This window comes from Cloeon dipterum, chromosome 4 (assembly GCF_949628265.1).
Source record: "Cloeon dipterum chromosome 4, ieCloDipt1.1, whole genome shotgun sequence".
NCBI classification, from domain to species: domain Eukaryota; kingdom Metazoa; phylum Arthropoda; class Insecta; order Ephemeroptera; family Baetidae; genus Cloeon; species Cloeon dipterum.
The window spans coordinates 21,808,042-21,826,554 of NC_088789.1; the positions used below are offsets into that span (position 1 = coordinate 21,808,042).

The 18,513-nt window shown below is 38.0% G+C and overlaps 3 protein-coding genes across 5 annotated transcripts; all 3 read right to left on the reverse strand.

The window, feature by feature from the left end:
• Positions 1–238: 238 nt before the first annotated feature.
• Positions 239–4,461, reverse strand: LOC135943351 (uncharacterized). 2 transcript variants are annotated; one of them, XM_065489840.1, is made up of 13 exons: positions 4,140–4,461; positions 3,627–3,687; positions 3,266–3,402; positions 3,124–3,199; positions 2,752–2,861; positions 2,497–2,658; positions 2,315–2,435; positions 1,991–2,185; positions 1,711–1,935; positions 1,365–1,483; positions 1,066–1,239; positions 848–1,010; positions 239–798 (listed from the first exon to the last, which is right to left on the reverse strand). In XM_065489840.1, exons 1-13 carry the CDS (start codon positions 4,215–4,217, stop codon positions 563–565), a joined length of 1,857 nt encoding a protein of 618 aa, XP_065345912.1. In that variant the 5' UTR covers positions 4,218–4,461; the 3' UTR covers positions 239–562. The 2 variants fall into 2 exon arrangements, with proteins under 2 accessions (XP_065345912.1, XP_065345911.1); XM_065489839.1 differs by having other exon boundaries at positions 3,124–3,402.
• A 484-nt stretch (positions 4,462–4,945) lies between these two features.
• Positions 4,946–8,630, reverse strand: LOC135943664 (putative methyltransferase NSUN7). Its single transcript, XM_065490312.1, has 8 exons — positions 8,341–8,630; positions 7,707–7,884; positions 7,474–7,649; positions 7,230–7,417; positions 6,522–6,877; positions 6,037–6,174; positions 5,310–5,638; positions 4,946–5,255 (listed from the first exon to the last, which is right to left on the reverse strand). Exons 1-8 carry the CDS (start codon positions 8,628–8,630, stop codon positions 5,012–5,014), a joined length of 1,899 nt encoding a protein of 632 aa, XP_065346384.1. The 3' UTR covers positions 4,946–5,011.
• A 315-nt stretch (positions 8,631–8,945) lies between these two features.
• On the reverse strand, positions 8,946–18,134 carry LOC135942877 (uncharacterized). 2 transcript variants are annotated; one of them, XM_065489218.1, is made up of 3 exons: positions 17,860–18,134; positions 9,537–9,787; positions 8,946–9,441 (listed from the first exon to the last, which is right to left on the reverse strand). In XM_065489218.1, the coding sequence occupies exons 1-3, from the start codon at positions 17,874–17,876 to the stop codon at positions 9,371–9,373; spliced, it is 339 nt and encodes a 112-aa protein (XP_065345290.1). In that variant the 5' UTR covers positions 17,877–18,134; the 3' UTR covers positions 8,946–9,370. The 2 variants fall into 2 exon arrangements, with proteins under 2 accessions (XP_065345290.1, XP_065345288.1); XM_065489216.1 differs by lacking the exon at positions 17,860–18,134 and adding an exon at positions 14,707–15,103.
• Between the last annotated feature and the right edge of the window lie 379 nt (positions 18,135–18,513).

The window sequence follows — 18,513 nt, forward strand, 5'->3', positions numbered from 1 at the left end:
TAGCAGGACATAGTCTTGTGATAATTCATGTAAGCAAGGCGGATTTTTTCCCTCCAAAGACGAATCTTTAGCTTTTTATTCATTGTTTATTTTACATTTTTGTAATAAGAAATTAAACGTTCAAGCTCGAGATTTGTTTTATATTTTAGCAAAATGTTTGGTACCACACAGGTAGTCGATATAATTTTTTTTTAACTATGCTATTAACAAGGCGGTAAATAACAAATACGTCAAAATGTGACTTTTCAGAAATCGTTTTATTACAACAATTCGCCCAGAGATTTACAACTGGCCAGTTTAGTCCTAATATAACTTTAAATATAGCATTAGAATAGAATCAATAAAAATAGATTTTTGTACCGCCTGATCTTGGTATGATATATAGGGTTTCCCTAAGAGACCATTCACACGTCCGTAATGAAACAGGGAAATAATGAACGATTTAATTTTCTAACGTATTTTTTGTTACAATTTGTACGTTCAGTTTAGTTAATTGGAAATCTCTACGGTAAAATGCAATCGCTGCTGAATATTCTATAACGCTCGTCTAGGGGTGATTTGGTTAAATTGGTGCAATATCAGGACTGTTATCCACGATCCATTGCATGTAGCTTGTGATGTCAAGAAACAAGGCATATTTAGATGGGTTACACACGCGTATTTCTGCATTATTTTTTTCCTTTTTTTGGCTGGGACCAAAACTAATGACGCCTCGCAAATAGAACCGCTTTTTCCTTGCCGAAGGACCATTAGCAATGAGCAGTCCGCCGCCGCTGTCTCCATTGCAAGCATTTGTACCTGTGCAGGCGAATTAGATTTTTTAGACTCAAGTGGAATAATTACTAACCATTGTGCGGAAATCCAGCGCAAAAGTTTTGTGTGGGCCTCAGATTCCTTGAGTAGAACTTTTTGTTTGTGTAAAAGCATTCTTCGTGTGGAGCAATTCTTAAGTACGCTTTCTGCAGGATGCTCGACTTTGTGAATTGTTCCGTAAAGCCAAAGCCAACCACCTTTCAAGTATAATTAAAATCAGAGTGTGTCAAACAGCCAAAACGGGGACCAAACCTTTCCATTTTTGCCGGCGATATTTTCGAAGTCATATTCACTATTCCACAAGCAGGCAGGCCTCACTCGCTCTGTTATTTGGATGCTATCTTTTTTCATAATTATCAGGGCCAAGTCGTGTTGAAAATCGTTTCTGAAGTAGTCATATCCGTCATAAATCACAATGGAAGCAGCCTGTGAATTGCAATTCGATTAGCAGGTGTTAAGAACGTTACGAAATATTTATTTTGAATTTTTTAATTGAAAGTTAACATTCATGAAGGTTAAGTTAAGCATTAAAATTTAAAAAAGCTTTTTACCTGGACCGTCTGACGCCCGATTTCTTCGCTGTCTGTTGCGTCGTACATTCCTAAGGTGATTTCCAGCCATTCCGCTTCAATTTTATCACCAGTATTTGGATCATACAAACAATGAGCAGCTGCAAAATTTATATATAAATGAAAGTTTCAAAGCCAAGCTCAAATATTTGTTTTAAATTATATCACCCCCAGCTATTGAGCTATTTGAGCATTTCAAGTCACTATAAACTAACCACCTTTTGCCATATCTCTGACAATGGGCAGCCATGTATTAGATCCTAGAGTTGCTCAAATATCTCGTGTTTCATCTAAACTGCTGGCAATCAGTGAAAATCGCAATAATTACCAGTCACTATTACTCTCTTGGACACTAGCGTGCCGCCGCATAAGTCATAGAGCGAATCCGTCGTTGGAAAGTTGATGGACAGGCTCGCATGCCAGGGATTCTGCTCGATTGGGGCATTAGTGCCGTGGTGTATGAACCCGACTGCCGTGTCTCGTCTTTCACGGCCTCTGGTTTTATCCTGAGCGACTTCTCCGCAACCTGCATAGCTCTCGCCTCTTCCAAAATCTAATTTATATTAAAACTCACATTCATAATTTATTTTTTTTTAAATATTGTTCACCTATTTCCGTCTCTAGTTTTGGAGTTGGAGGCATCAGAAATAAGCCGGTCGAGTTAGCAACTATCCTGTCAATATCCTGCAGAATGTCGAACCAGAGAATCCTATTTTCAACCCGATACTCCGATAGCAAGAAATTTCCCCATCTGGTTGCACGTAAATAATATCTGTTATCGACCTTCGTTATCAGAAAAAATCCTGGAAATTAAATTGTAAATTATAAATGGTAGAACTAGTTTCTAAAAACTCATAAAATGTAGGAGGTATGGAAGTTTGTGAAGCAGTCGTTTGAAAAATATTGGTTCATATTAAGGGTTGATGAATCACCTGAATATTCAAACGCAGAACACATAAGTGAGTCCAACTTGTCGCAAACACTTGAGGATATCGAATTATTGAGATAGCACTGCTGATGACTCAAAAGCTCTGTCCTTTTTAAACTCCTCGTCTGAGAAAAATAAAATTAATTAAATAAAACCGAATAGATGATATAATTTATGAGTCAGTACGTTATTTTGAGTGAAGACAAATGAATCAAATCTGGATTCTCGATCATAGCTGTTCAGATTCCACAAGCAGATTGGTTTCAAATGCTGTGTGATCGTGACTTTTTCAATTTTCCACATTTCATACCCATTTTTTCGAAAGACGATTCTTGATCTCGATAGTGCCTAGAATGATGAGGATATTTACATTTTAAAACTGAACAATTTTAACAAACTAGATTTTTTTTAATTATAAATGGGAGGGTGAACGCATTTTACTCTTTTTTGTAGTAATCCTCTACCAAACTTGCATAGCTCTTCGTCCTTTGACCCAGAGTAGCATGGGCCAGCATATATACGGTAGTTTTCGATTTCGTAATGGTGTGGATCTAAAAATTGAATGTTTTATAAGTTGATTTTTTTTTATTGACACGATGATTTCAATTAAATGGGAATAAATGAGCATATATTGCAAATGGAATTATTATTCATTAAGCACATTTAAATCCTTTTATTATGTTTTAGTATGATGGTCTTAACAGAGTTTCAGTTTTATATTATTTATTGAAATTCGAGATTAGGAGGAGGTGCATTTTTGAATAATTTTATACAAAGTATATAGTTCAATAACAAATTTTAACGGATACTCACTGAAGCCAGCCAGCACGGTTTGCTCAGACACCAAAAATCCATAGGTTTCTTTGTTGTCCGTCAAATCACGAGGAAACTTCAATGATAACATAATTAATGTAACAGACCCAAAAAAGGAAATTAAAATTAAAAATTCAGTCACTGTTTGTGTCACCGCGTAGCTCGACCAAGCGCTGCTGTTAGGTTTAGCTGCAATAATCACTGTCCAAGGCATGTCACCTTTACCGTTCCATTCTCCGCATTTTTCAAAGCTCAAATTTTCGGTTGTAGGGGAATAAACTGTAATTTTAGGTTAATTTAATCGTATTAAAATTCTGGAAAATTCATAACTTTCAATTTGCGGTGATCAGGGAAATAAATAAATGATATAATTATTATGTTAATAGAACAGTCATTCGTTTTTCATATATCTTATATTAATAAAAAAATATGATTCCATGCTACTTTTAAAGCGAAAAATAAATCAGGCGTGCAAGAATGATTTCTGAAACAATGAAACAAACCTGGTGCTTTAGTAGGTTTATATTTGCCATAGTTCTTACACTCTCTTACTGGGTTGGGCCCCTAAAAATAAAAATGCGAAGTATAACATGTGTGTTGAGTTTTTAGCAGGGCTGGGAATCTCCCGGGGAGTTTCCCAAAATTGTAGTTTATTGTTTTTTGTGTTGTTCTTACCAGTTTCGTGCGGTTCATTGCACTTAAAGAACTAGAAATTGACCAGTTATTCCATTAAAACATAATGTTAAACGGTATTTGAATATCTGGGTTCACGGCGTTTAGTATTTTTAATTATGCGTTTACGTCAATAAAAATTCTGCCTTAAAAAGCTGACAAAAGTTCTAAAAGGCAAAAATCTATAGCTGCAAAATTTGATTGCAAAAACCCGGGATAAACTAGCCTCAAAAAATCTGCAAAAAAATCGAATTATTCCCATGCCCAAGCTCTGGTTTTAGGCTTCACTGGGTGTTTGATTGGTTTTGAAAGAAGCATTTAAACAAATACTGAAAATATATCACCTCTAGATTAACGTACGTCGCTCCTTCGCATATAGTCATGATGGCCATCAGCAGTAGAACAAACAATTCTTTGCACATTTTTTTATAGATTTTAGATTCCGATCACTTAAACGCTTTGAGCACTTCCCATAATTATTGGTTTGAGCATCTAACACAAAACGTTGTTGTCACTAAGTAAACACCTGTTTTAGTTTGATCTTTCCTGTACGGCCGAAACTAACGGTTTGGTCAGCAAATTGAGGACCGAGAATGAAAGCGGTCGTTGCGCTTCGTTCGACGAAGTTGCGTTTAATAAGCAACTAAATTGCCCGTGACTCGGGCTTATCACCTCAAAATCAATTTTTCCGGTGTGGTGCTTATGCATCACTAGTCTGACCGGTTTGACGAGTTTTGGTAGACTGTACAAGGATCCTCTTCACGCGCGTATATTGACCTTGGTTTTCACTGATTTTAAATTCCATATTGCTCAACTGTGTATATTCCTCCCATTCGCGATTATGTTGAGATCGATTTCTTTTTTTTCATTGTGTTTTGTTAAATGCATTTTGTGTGTATAGGGGCGAATATGTTGCGATTAATAGAGGACTAGGTAGGACTATTGAAAAGAAGTGCACTCAAAACTTGAGATATGAAAAGCATGCGCTCTTGGAACTGTCGGACATAACCAAAGTGTAATATTTTCATTTTATTTTAAAAATTCCCTTAAATTACCGGCCACAGTTGTTTTCAACGTATCTTATGAAAATCAACCTTAATCAAATAGTTGTAATTGCTCTGTTAGCCGTTAAAAGGTGAACAAATTAAAATTGAAATTAAATATATTATTTATTAGACATAAAATATTTACACGTGTCAATATATCATGGCATCTATCATACGGAGTCGCTGTGGTCGCTGTCGTACTCGTCCGAGATTTGGCTTTCGTCGTGGAACTCGAGGGAGTGAACACTGAGGGGGTACGGCGCCCTCCACGTGGCGCCTGGTCCCGGCACTGGCGTGCGTACCAGTCTGAACCTCGGCAGGGCGTGCGGGTTGCTTGTCCTCAGCAGGGCGAGCACCCTCCTGGCAGCCTCGCTCCACCAGCGTCTCGCATCCTGCCGCCGATTGAAAATGTACCTAAAAACAAGATGAGGTAATACATTTGTAGAGCTCCTTGATTTTATAAAATACCTGGCGAACAAGTCGGGTGGTGGTTCACTAGCCTTGGCCCTACGAGGGCAGTCGGTGCAGATGATGACGTCGGAGCGGTCGGGGCTGCTGCTCCTCGAGCACGTCCGGCGCAGCAGAGAGGCAATCGTGGGCTGCGACACGCGCTCGCCACACTCCGCTTCCTTCTGCTTGTTCTTGTTGCGCATCATGATGTCCCTGAGGACTGTGTCGCTCTTCTTCTTGTGCTGCTTGCGCTGCGTGTACGGCGAGTGCTTCTTGTGCCGTCCGCCAAACAGCCCGCGCGATTCCGCGATTTGAATCATGTACTGCGCGTCCAAACGAGTTATCTCCTGAAATTTAATTAGTAAATGAATTAATTTCTTTGCGATAGTCGAAGAAATTATCACTCCCCAGTCATTCTATTAGTTTCTAGATTTTTTAATAAATTTTTTTAAATTAAAATGACCCATCGATCGATTTGTAAAACAAAATTAGCCAGAATGGAACAGAAATTATTGCAATTTCGATGAGTTCTTAAACAAAAAATATTTAAGACACTTCGTACTCGCTAATGACAAATAAAAACTCTAGATATAATAAATACTCTTCTCCACCAGGGCATACAATCCTTTGAATTTTTCCTGAATAAAGAGTAAAAAAGAGTTGCTTGAGAATGCCTTCCCTATAGTGAAGTGCGACTATATTAAATTTATTTTTATCCGTTTAAATTTGCACATCTTTTGCTGACCTGTCGTTTCAATAGCGCCAAGAAGCACCCGTCCTCCTCAAAGGAAGGGCAGGGATCCACCTCATCATCTTCATTGCTCACTTCGTGTTGCTTTTTCGGCTGGAGTGGGGCGATTTCAAACAGATCCGTGGCAGGAACCTGTCAAGTAATTATTCTGTTGTTAAATATCGCATCTGTTAAAGTCAAACATTTTATTTTGAGCTTTAATCATTAAATGACTTTGGTTTTTGTGAGTTTACTTTAAAAATTTCAGGTATATTGAAATTTATAAAATTTTAGCTAAGCACGCAATATTAATTGTTTGTCTATTGTGTGTAATTTTTGTTCCAATCGCGCAGAACTTCAAATATTTCGTTTAAAGATGCCTGGCATCTAATTTAGGAGTTTAATTTCTGATCCAATTTTCATAGAAGAAATTAGAAATAAAAACGAGCAAAGTGTTTCGCTTTTTAGATTAGACACAACAACCAATTTCCTTGACTTACCGTGGTAGAACAACCGGATCTGGCGGTCAGAGGCTCGTTGACCACAGAACTCTCGTCGCCGTCCTTATCAAAAACGCTGTCCTCGCCGATGCTGTGCGACCGTGCCAGTGGCCCTGAAGAAATTACCGCTTTCTCCCTGGCGGCTTCGTTGGCCGACTCGATCTCGTCGATAAGCAGCTGCCGCGTCTCCTGGGGAAGGACCGAGTGCGACTCGAAGACCACGACCTGCAGCTGCGGCGCGGACAACGCCAGGCGGACCGTCGCTCGCTGCTCTTCCTCCAGCAGCTCCTGCCGCTCCTTTGCCTCCTCGCTTGAGTCTTCGGCCGCCAGGGCCATATCCTCCAGCAGCTGCAAATCTAAGAAATACACATAAATTATACATGAGGTAGAGCTAATTGATTTTGAAAGAAACTTTTCTCTTAATTTGTGTTCTCTCTTTAGAAAATAAATTGTTTGCTAAGCCAGCTGAAATTCTGTGGCAAAAAGTTGACATAAAAAACAGACACGCGCCAGTCAAAGTTTCTTTATTTAGTTTTCAATTTTAAAATGGAAAATTTTAAATAAAAAAAAACTTTTTTCAATTCAATTGAAGGTTTTGTTTAGAAAATATTCATCAAAATATTTTCCCACATCATATTTAACATTTTAACTTGGTACACTATTGAGAAAAAGTGGATTAGTGTGTATATTATTTAGAATAATAATTACTCCTTCCACTGCTGCAAGCCAAGTCAACCGGGTCCTGCACGGCCGAGAGGGAGTTGGGAGGGTTGGCGAGAAGTGCAACGGCACCGTCCAGGATGTCACTGTCCGGAGACAACTCAGCAAATTTTTCAGATCGAATGTAGACGTTGGAAATGCCAACGCTGTGCAAGTATTTTTCGTATTCACGTTTCCTGTTCATGAAAATAATTCTAACTTTTATTATTTTAAATAAAAATTAAACGCATACTTGTCTCCAGCTCCGAAGACAATGAGAGGCCTGTTTGAGGTGCAGGACGCGAGCAGGGTGGCCAGATAAGCCGACGTGCGTGGTGAGTGAGCGTGACTTTGAATCACAGTTCCCGTCAGGGCAAAGTCGTCCAGGACGTAGCAAAACGTGGCCGGGCCCAAGCAGAATGCCCTTCCCTTTGAAATCGACATTTGAATTAAAATTACTGAAGCCTAGCTAAAAACAGGAGTTACTTGTAAAACTAAAAGGCCCTCCTGAACCAGTTGGGACTGTGCGAAACTTGCCCTGAGTGAAGGGTGGTGGTGCAGCAGGCCAGGACACCGCTTGTCTGTTCGCACCGACTTGACTTCTTCGCTTGGACCGTCTATCACAAAGCCAGACTCTTCTAACAGAGATAAGGCGTCGTCTCTCCTACGAAAACATTCGTTAGGCAACCTGAGCAACGTGAATGACATGCGGAATGCATTAAGGGGGAATTAAATTTCTTTTATTCTTTAATTTAATTTGGTTTTTGATAGAATTTTGACTTGAAATAAAACATGCATTGAAAATCAGATGGGGCTTCTTACTAGATAAAGGATTTTTTAATTTAGAGATTCATGTTAAAACCGGTCTAATTTTCAATCCATAAAATCACTTGGTAGTAAAGCTGAAATTTCCTTTTTTTTTAAATAAATTGCTCCAAGTTGATAATCCCAGCCGGGAATATTAGCAATAAAATGCAATTCAGGTCTGAAATATTAGAATGATTTTATTTTAATCAGAAAAGCTCAAATTTAATTTTATAAAATCAGAAAAAAATTAAATGTATTTGCCTTCAATTTCATTGAATTTCCGCATTTTAACCTGATATAAGAATCATTTAACCTGATTTTGCAGGTGTTGATCCAAATGGTGGTGGGGATGAGGTGCTCGTCGCGGCAGTCTTTGCGGTCGCGCAGCGATTTGGGGAGCAGTTGCTCGAGCCTGAGCGCGTGGCTCTTGATCCTGAGGCGCGCCAGGGCGGCTGCCAGCTTCACCCTGACGCTCCACAGCGCCTCCTCGACCTCAGCCATGCGTGCCCGCTGCCACAGGTCGCGCAGGTCGGCTGGGCAGTGCGATTCCCTGCAGTAGAAGCGCCGCTGGTACAATCGGCACAGCAGCAGGTGCACCAGCATACTCTCGCCGCACAACTAATTTTTAATTTGAAATTAAAACCACTACAAAATTCAGTTTTAATTTGCTAAATTTTAATTTTCTAAAGGAATTACAGAGATATACAAATATATTTTGAATTTATTTTTACAAAAATTCATGTTAAAATTTTTATCTTAAACAGATAAATTAAAGAAACACAAATGTAAGGCCATTTTACGTAATTTTTCAGTTTTTGTCTTCAATTTTAAGTTCATTCTTTAACTCGCAATTTGACTCTAATTTTCTCTGGTTGTTTTTCTTAAAATTAATAGATCACAAGGTTTTTGTAAATGCAATTTGAATTTACTTCGTTTCTCCAAACCATTTTGCATCGTTTGTCAAGTTTCCCCGCCGTTTAACAGAGAAAATAAAACATTCAACAGCAAATAACGCGGGAAGAGGCAACTAAATAAATCACGTCGCTTGGCGCGGCCACCATTATCATGAAAAATGGTCACGTCAAATTACGCACACCTGTTGAGGACAGTCAGTGACAAGCGAGTGTGTGTGTATGTGTGCTAAGCGGTGTGGCTGGAAGCCAAATGAGCATCCACCGCGTTCGGCTGCTCCGTCTGCAACGATTTAATTAAAGTTGGCAGTCGTTTAGCAGTGCCGCCGCGTGCTGATTGATCTGATCCGCACGGCGCGGTGCACGCGAAAGGTCGATTTACGGCCTTGCGTCGAGGAGAGGGCTCTCGTGACTAAAAATTCGAAATTATGCTCATATACTCGCCTGCGGAAAAATCGTAAAGAAGTTGGTGTCTTGTAGTGCCTGATTAAAGACGCTGCGGTCTGCAAATTGAAAATAACTCACTGCTCTGCTGCCCCTGGGAACGCTCGCACGTGCATTTGAATTGAAACTTTTTTTTGTTATTATATTCACCCACATCTAAAGGCGTCGTAGGTGAGGGCCAAGACCTGCCGCTGCTCCTCCTCGTGCCGGAAGCTCACGTCCATTTTCTCCCTGGCCAGCAGGCAGCCCGCCTTGACCAGGGTGCCCATGTCGCACGCCTCGTCGTCGCCGCCCGACGTCTGCTCGGCGAACTTGATCGGGCCGATTGCATCTTTTGTCGCGACGCCCAGCGAAACGGCTGCAAAGTCGTTGGTGTAATTCGATTTATCCAGCTCATCGCCCACACTGAAATTGATAGACAGTCGGAATTTAATGTGAGGCCTTTAAAGAAAAATTATGGAAAATTCTTTTTTGAAATACACTTCTGTTAAAAATTGGGGATAAGCTCAAATACACCTAGAGCTAGTGTGGTTTAAATTTGCAAGAAAAGCTGCTCCATAGTTTACATGCTAATTAAGCGGTGAGAACAGTCTCTCTATTGAAAATCATGATTTATTTTGCCAGAAGGGAAATTTGCCTCAAAATCCACCCATCATCATCAGAAAAAACGGAAGTTTAACTACTTGGTATCCTGATTTCATTATTGCTCATTATAGAGATAAACGGTTGTTAAATTCCACACAAAAATGGACTCAGTGTTGACCTTAATAACTTGGAATGAAAATTTGCTGTACTGGGGGCTGCTAAAATTTTTAAATTGAAGGGTTGGAACCTATTTCTAAATTTTCGATGGTCTAAATAAATTTTCATTCATCACATGGAATTAGCTCATCGGTTCAAATTTCCCTCAAATTCAAAGAACAAAAAAATATTAAATGGCTCTCCTCTTGTGCGGATTTGATTTATTTAATTTAAGAGAAGATACTGGCTTTTTTCTAACTCAGCTCATCTCAGGCCTCAGCAGCAGAACTTTTAAGGAAATTTTGAATCACTGTATGGCCAAAGAAAACAATTTGCTGCACTCATTCTGCTGAGTGAACACAGTAAAAAGGAAAGAACGTGTTCCTAAATCTTGTGGAAACCCCCGCCTCTCGTTCTCCCTGCGATAAAACTCCTTTGTAAATCATTCGCAAGAGCACAAAATTCCACATGCACGTATCAGCTATATTAGTGCCTCTCCTCTCGCACGCTTTGTATTAAGGATTAGCATGTTTATTACTCATCATTATTCTCGTTGTGCTCGTGAGTAATTAGTATGTAATTTCAACAGCTCCGCATGATTAAGTTCAACAATAGGATTTTATTTTTTACATTTTTAGATTTAGAGTAATTCAATTTAAGTAACATGAATAAATTTCAACTGAAATACAACGTATTGTAATATGAAGTTAATTTATCATCTCGTTATTGAATAAAACATGAGAGTTATTTTCATTTCCCATATGAGTAGCTAAATTTGAATTTATAGCGTTTATAAACTGTTTAGAGTGACGGCAACACGTTTGGCTTCAGCTTTTTGGCACCTCTATTTCACCTTCGCTTTTTATTCAGACAACAAAATTGCCCGAGTTTACAAAACATCAATTGCGTGCCTGCGTGGTGCAAAACTGCGCTGGCCTAATTCTGACAAAAATCACTCAGAATCACTCACAATCGCATATAATAGCGTGTGTGAGCCAGAGCCTCCCCCGCCTGAACTCCATCCCCCGGTCGGCCGGCCGAGCTGATTGTGAGGAGGAAGCTGGAAACAGTTGTTTCTGTCAAAGGCAGGTTCCGCTTCACCTGTGTGATTGACACATTCCTAAGGGTTGTTTAACCATCACGCGCAGAGCAGTTTTGCACCTCCAACTCCTCGTCTGCGTTCCAAGCAGCATAACAAGCGGAGGTATGCTGCTCGCGTGACTTGATTAGCAATGCTGACTGCCCATCCTGCTCTTGCTTTTTTTCTCTGGTGCGACGCGAGTGGCGTGTTTGCAGCTGCACACGGGAGGCAGAAACAAGACGTCCTCAACCCTCAACCACTCACTGCCCCTAATACGCCGCCTCCATAAATTTGGAGGAAAAGGCCGAATTTCGCGTTTCAAGGGGGTTTGTCAGCTTGCACGAGAGCGAATATAATAAATCAGCTTCACGCACACGTGTCGATTTGTGCCTCTCAGAGTTTTCGATCCTAGTCGCTAACAATTTGTTAAAAATAGAAAGGAGAATAAGAATATCATCCGCACCGTAGCACACAATGCATAGTAATAATTGCCTTTTTAAATTTTTAAAGACAAGCTACACAGAAAAATTTGTGGAAAATCTTTTTTAAATTTTACTTGAATTGCTGTCTAAAAATTTAAAAAAGAGCTTCAATTTTCCGAGGTGCCATTTAAACTTGCGAGGAAATCGTCTGCAAAGATTGTTCGTTAATCAAGCGGCAAGCATTGTCTCCTTATTGAAAATCCAGATCGCCAGCAGGGAAATTAGTCTCATAATAATTTCTACACCATTGCATAGGTCGCAGCGAGAGATTTTGTTAATATCAATATTTACAAAGAGAGAGAAATCGAGTGAAAAATTATAAACAATATAATAAAACCGATTAATTTTTTGAGAAATTGGGTAACAATGTAAAATGTTAATTATTGACCTGTATATTTCGCAAACAAAAATACTTGTGCCTTTTCTATTATTTTTAAAGATGTCTTTAGTGGTTAAATTCAGAGCCCCTATAAAGAAGATTAAAATTCACAACCCTTTATGGCAGGAATGAGCTGTTGGAGTGCCGAGTTCGCGTTACAAATAATGTCGTTTTCGAGCATGTGATTACCAAAGTTTCGAGACCAGAAATAGGCAACGAAATAATACGTCACAGAGTAAGTTTGTTCTTCACGCGAAATAATTCTATTTCGCCTTCATTAGTCGGCTTTACAACTTCCAATAAATCAAAGTGGCGCGCACAGCATGCATGCGACGGGTGCATAAAATCAGTTTTCGCATCACGATTGCCGCAGTTTGCTCCACTCTCGTGTGTTTATGTTTATTTATTTTATTACACTCAATAGCCTTGCTTCTTTTTTACGTTCTGTGTGAGAAAAGTCACAAATTGCTTTTAGTCCGAGCAGGGAAATTCGCGTCGTACGGTTAGCGCAAAAGTTTGCTCGCAACCGAAAAAGCGAAAAAGTAGACACACACACACATGAGGGAGGATGAAATATTGGCCAAGCATGAAAACGAAACCAGCACAATTTCCATCAATCTGCGAAACGGTTAGCGAGCATGCACGGAAACGTATCGATTCACTCCCAATCGAATAGGGCAAATTGTTTCGAAAACGCGACGTGCGGAGTATGTCAAAACAGCGCAAAAGTGTAATAATTGCGATACACACAATCCTCGGCGAATAAAAATTCATGTCGTGCCGCCGGGAATAGCTTGACACGAACCGAACCACGCGACTGCTGTCTCTTTCTTTATGCACACAGGTGCAGCTCGATGCATTTTTAATGCGTGGGAAATAAAGGACGCCTCACTTTTTTACATTTGCATCATAATGGCCTCTTTGATGCCTCGGGTGTCAGCGGCTTTTGTGCGGCCTTTCTTGGGTGGGAAGCGCAGCCAGATGTTTCGTCGCGATTTATGACGTTTAAAAGTACTTTCATAAGCACGCGGAACTGCTGTTTCTTTTTCCACAATTCAGTCTTGTGCTTGTGTTGAGAAATATTTTGTCAAATAGTGCATTTTGCTTAAATTTAAATTTAAAAATTCTTCTGACGTGGCTTATAATTTTTAAAGAGATAGCTATTTTTCAACAATTTTTAATATTAACAATTTTATAAGTTAAAATTAACATAAATAGAATTCCATAAAAATGGTGGTTTGATCCCAGTTTGAATTTAATTTTTAGTCTGCTTAAAAATTCTGATATTAAAATTTAAAACTTACATCTTACGCGGTTAAAAGGTTTTAGATGATTCTCTTTTTTAGACGGGGATCTGGTTCGATTTTCTTGCAATGGGGCCTGTGCTGGAGTAATAGTTATTTGAGTCAACTGATTGTGAGTGGACTGAGTAAAAACATAAAAATGTCTTGTCATGAAAATCTAAAGTAATAAAAGTGTGCCTAAAACACGTCATGGTCTGAAAACGGAAGATGAATTTTGCAAAAACATCTAGTGATAATTAAGATAACTAAATTTTCAATTGGAGCAAGGAGCAAATAGAGTAAGTTATTCATTATAAAATTTCCCTTTTTTGACAGCACTCGCTTTTCAGTGGATTAAGTGTATAATTGTTTGAATAGAATACATTTTTAAGAGGATATCTAGCAGTTTAAATATCGAAATCAGATACAACTTTATCATTTGGGTGCGTTTGCGTTGGATTAAATATGGTAAAAAACTTTAGTTTTATTGGATCTTCTACTTATTTAAATGAGTATAGCATCTCCTTTACTAGAACTTCCAATTGTAGAACCCCCTCCTCGCTGAAAAGGAAACCACTCTAACAAGCAACACAAATTTCAAATATGAAAAATACAGCAGCAAGAAAAATAATTAAGTTTAGCTTCTATAATTTTAGAGATTTTATTGAATTTTTGAAGATGATGGTAAAATTCAGGAAATTACTCATCATCAATCGATTTGTTCCGTCAAGGTAGTTCTCTACCAAAAATTATCATGATCGAACAGAAATTTTAATATAGGTAATTTTAAATTGATTTTCGGCGTTTCCCTATAAAAATATATCCATTCCATTAACTCGAAAACAATGCTAAATTGGATTTAAACATCACAAAAGTGAACACGTGTTTGAGGAAAAAAGTACGTTAAGGTAAAAAGAACCCAAGGGTTCCCTTTAGAGACGATACAAATAATTACAGGACAAATAGGATATTTGTTCAAAATATTATTGGAAAATCTTTTTATTATTTTGATCGAACAACTCACGAAAACTCCACGTACCAATAACATCCAATGGGCGCAAGACTAATTTATTTTCAATTATATTTTTATTTTGAAAGTTTCTGTTCATTTTAAAATGTAAAGTAAAAATTTGCTATCGATGCTTGCTTTTATTTTTCATTCATTCAGTGTTTAACTCATTTTTGCAAGTAGCGTTCATTTTTAACTTCTTGTTGTTAATTTCAGAATGTTTCGTGCATGTTGTTAAAAATAACAAATAATATGCGTCCATTTTTTTCTTGAAAATCGGAAACCTATAGAAAGATATAAAACATCACAATTGCTCTCAGCGCTTGTAAAATAAAAAATCATTACTCACTGTACAAGTTTGGTGCGTTGCCGTTCGAGCAAGAGGTAATAATTTTTGAGTCTCCACGTGCGGTCGCTGGGGGCCTTGCGTTTGGCCAAAGTGTCAGGCGAGGAGAATTCGCTGCCGGGCGCGCAGGGTGCGACGCTGGTGCTCATGTCACCCACGGCGCACCCTTCTGAGGTCGACTGCCACGGCACTTGAGCTGACTGACTTGAGAAAAAGGGCTGCTACCGCCGCGTGCGTTTTATTCGTGCGCATGTCAATCCGATTTTCATTTATTCGCGAAATATACAGCGTCTTTTCCGACTTGGGCCGACCCACACTCTGACGTCACGCATTTCTCCAACAAACACTGACAAGCTGACGTCAAACCTGTTGATGTCCAAGCCGAATTCGCCAATAATAAAATTGTCAATCCAGGCTATGAAAACGCAGATGTGGTGGATTATACAGAGAGAAAAATATTTTTTGTCTGTAAATCATTTAGACCAATGACTGCTCCTTGAATGCTAATGGAAAGAGTTTATGGCGAAAGTTAAAAGTTTAATAACAAGGAAGAATGACTGAATCAAGTTTATTGAGAATTTTAACAACTTTGTTTTGCCCTTCTTGAAAAAAATTATAGAACAAAATAAATGAGAATACTTTTGGGCAGAGCAAATTATTATTCACATACATATTCTTGCATCATAGATCATAGTTGTTTTATGTGAGGCAATCACTGGATGTATGTGATGGTGCTAGTAGTTTGTGTGTACAGCTTTATCTCTATATATATTGTAAATTCTCGTGAGTAGAGCTTTTCTGGAGTTTTTTTTTTATCAAAAATTAGTTTGAAACAAAATTATTAACTGAAAAGCTACTTAAAACATAAATAATCAAGTTTCTGTCAATAATGAACTGTTGTCGCTTAGAATAAAATTGTGAAACAAGGCTTCAAAACAACTAATAGTCAAAATTTATAATTATTTTTATATTCTCTCTACTAGTAAAATAGAAAAATTAAATCAAAATTAATGACCTGCTAAAATGGGTGGCAAGAGTTTATGGCGAAAGTTAAAAGTTTAATAACAAGGAAGAATGACTGTATCAAGTTTATTGAGAATTTTAACAACTTTATTTTGCCCTTCTTGAAAAAAATTATAGAACAAAATAAATGAGAATACTTTTGGGCAGAGCAAAAAATCTTAACTTTAAGTGTGATCTAACAAAACACGCACACTCGCTTGCGACACAAACATAACGAAATGTTTACACTATGTTTCTTCTATTTATTGTTATTAATATTTTGTTGTTTGAGACTCATTTGTAAATGTACGGACAGAAATGGAGAAGCTTCGATTTTTGTACCGCTGTGTAATACAAATAAAGGAAAGTTAAGTTAAGTGAAAAAAAAAGACAAAAAGCAGTCTGATACTAGAGATTAAATCTGGGATTATAGAATTTACTTTAAATGATATGCTAAAAAATCTAAACGGCTCAACCAATTGCGATAGAAATGTCAGCAAAGATTTTTCATCTTGGAAAATTATTTTTTAGTTTATTTTCAGCTTAACTTCAGGAAAGGCGAGTTAGGACATTTTTATATTTTTTTCTAGATCTAATTTTAATAATCTTGTATAATGAAATGGAAAATTCCGAAAATACTACACTAGTTTGATTTCGTCCAGCATTTTCTGAAGAACAAGTTATTCTTTAGACTCGCCTCTGCTACATTTTTTCTATGTGATTTTAAAAAAAGAAGCTGAAATATAAGACTGTTTGTATTTAAATTATGTTAAATAGACGAATCCGTTCATAATTTTTTATCCAATTAAATCATATTAGTCACTTTCAAAGCTGGTCATTTTCACAAAGTTGTCAGCTGATTGAGACACTGCTTGAGAGGACAAAGAAATAGGCCCAGAGCCCAGACTGTCATATTCATCAATAAATAACTTGCTTAAAAATGTGCCTTACAAAGGGTGGGAAATTGTGCCGCATAACCTCCATCAGTGCAGGTGCTATCATTTATTTTCAGCCCTGTCGCGACACGAAAATCGAACCATTATGGATCGATAATATTGTTTCATTACTTTGAAAAAATATAAGATAAAAATATTTTTATGTTTTTGTGCTTTCACAGCTGTCATGAATTATTTTATTTTGTAAAAGTAAAAAAGGAATAAATCGATTCCTCTTTTAATTTCCATTTTTATCTTAAATCCTGTGGTAAAATTGGAATTTCAGCCTTTATCTAACAGTAATAATTATTTTATTGCTCCGACCTTATTTTCAAGATAACTTTGCCAATAAAAGGTTGCTGTTATTGAAATTCAGTCATGCTGAGATAGCATTTCAGAGCCTTAGTGATAGCAAGAAAATGCACACACGACTCAAGTTTCAATTTTTTGATTTGAAAATGCAGTAAACACTTCAAGTCACGTGAATCATACCACATCAATCAATAAAAAAAATAATAAATGACATAGTGTTGGCCCAGCAATATTTAACCGAAACTAATGCGGCTGAATCCGTCAATTATCAGTTTTATTGAAAATCATCTTCAGTAAGCGATAATGTGAATCGCTTTTGCAAAGTGCCCAACTTTTGATAACAAAACAATACACTTTATCAGGCGTGTTATCAATGACTGTCATTTGCTGAGACTCTGCTGTCAATATTATAAAAGCCAAAAACACTCTCTGCACAACGTTCAGTAGCTCCGCGCTTTTTAAACACTGAACTGGACTATGCATAATTAACGAGAAAAATAATTACTTTGGCATTAGAAAGCGACGAAAATAGTCAGTTTTGAAGCCACACTTTAAAATCAATTAATAATTAACACTTTTATAAGGACACACATCTATTCAAATCGCTTGAATAAAATGATGCGACTTTCCTGCACCCCCGACTGTGCACTGCATTCAAAAGAAAAATTCGACGAGGAAAACCCTAGCCGCAATTGCCGTCAAAAAACTCATTTATCATTTGCGGCTATTTAAACTCGCGGTTATTAAAAGGAGCGAATTAATGACTTTCCTTCGACTCCGCGGCTCATCAAAAATAATTCGGCCTCTCCGCAACACCTGCGGCTAACTATTGTACACGGTAGATTGCAAAGTATTGATTTTCCGCGCAAATAATGCTGAAAAATAAATTAGGATCCGGCGGGCTCACCTGCTTTTCACTTCCATTTTCCGATACGGCAGGCGAATATTCGAGGCACTCGAGGTCAGCGTGGATTTACGGCCCTTGAGAAGCGATGGATTATTTTATGGCCCTTATCGGTGTTATTCAAATTCGATTCTTGCCTTGATTATGGTGTTATTAGAGAGAGCGGAGAAAGCTCCGAGAGTGCAATCACGCCATGCAATATAACTCCAACTAAGCCGATCGCAGCATTAAACACATAAACACCCCTTCTCCACCCACCAACCCCGCATACATATACGTATTGCGGGCATAGCTCTCCACCCTTTCGGGGGAGGCACGAGTTCGCGCGCCCTGCTGCGCTGCTTTAATTGCCCTCATAACGTGAAGACAGGCTCGATAACAAGAGCCTGTCATTTTTATGATGGATCAGAAACAGAACTACAGACCAAATGGAATGGAATAAGGGTTTTCTGTCAAGGGTTGGTGGTTGGGGTCAAATTATCACTTCATTTCATCCGGGCAGGCTGACTTTAATTTCCTGTTGTGTTTGAATCGTTTAATAGTGGATTTCCAATGGCATAAAAGACGCTTTATAGATTAAAATCATAAAATTAGTGTAAATTTCATGCCAATCACACGGTTAAAAAGCACTGAATTCTTCAAATTCATATCAAATTG

Excerpts from the sequence above, each read along its gene's own strand:
- LOC135943664 (XM_065490312.1), bottom strand. The coding sequence starts at position 8,630 with ATGCTGGTGCACCTGCTGCTGTGCCGATTGTACCAGCGGCGCTTCTAC. Across the intron at positions 7,650-7,706 it reads AGGGCCTTTTAGTTTTACAA|GGAAGGGCATTCTGCTTGGG; the intron begins GTAACTCCTGTT and ends TCGATTTCAAAG. Across the intron at positions 6,175-6,521 it reads GATCCGGTTGTTCTACCACG|GTTCCTGCCACGGATCTGTT; the intron begins GTAAGTCAAGGA and ends ATTACTTGACAG.
- LOC135943351 (XM_065489839.1), bottom strand. The coding sequence starts at position 4,217 with ATGTGCAAAGAATTGTTTGTTCTACTGCTGATGGCCATCATGACTATA. Across the intron at positions 2,436-2,496 it reads TTGTCTTCACTCAAAATAAC|ACGAGGAGTTTAAAAAGGAC; the intron begins GTACTGACTCAT and ends TATTTTTCTCAG. Across the intron at positions 1,936-1,990 it reads AAAACTAGAGACGGAAATAG|ATTTTGGAAGAGGCGAGAGC; the intron begins GTGAACAATATT and ends AATATAAATTAG.
- LOC135942877 (XM_065489216.1), bottom strand. The coding sequence starts at position 14,852 with ATGAGCACCAGCGTCGCACCCTGCGCGCCCGGCAGCGAATTCTCCTCG. Across the intron at positions 9,788-14,706 it reads CAACGCACCAAACTTGTACA|TGTGGGCGATGAGCTGGATA; the intron begins GTGAGTAATGAT and ends TATCAATTTCAG. Across the intron at positions 9,442-9,536 it reads CACCTACGACGCCTTTAGAT|ACCGCAGCGTCTTTAATCAG; the intron begins GTGGGTGAATAT and ends TTCAATTTGCAG.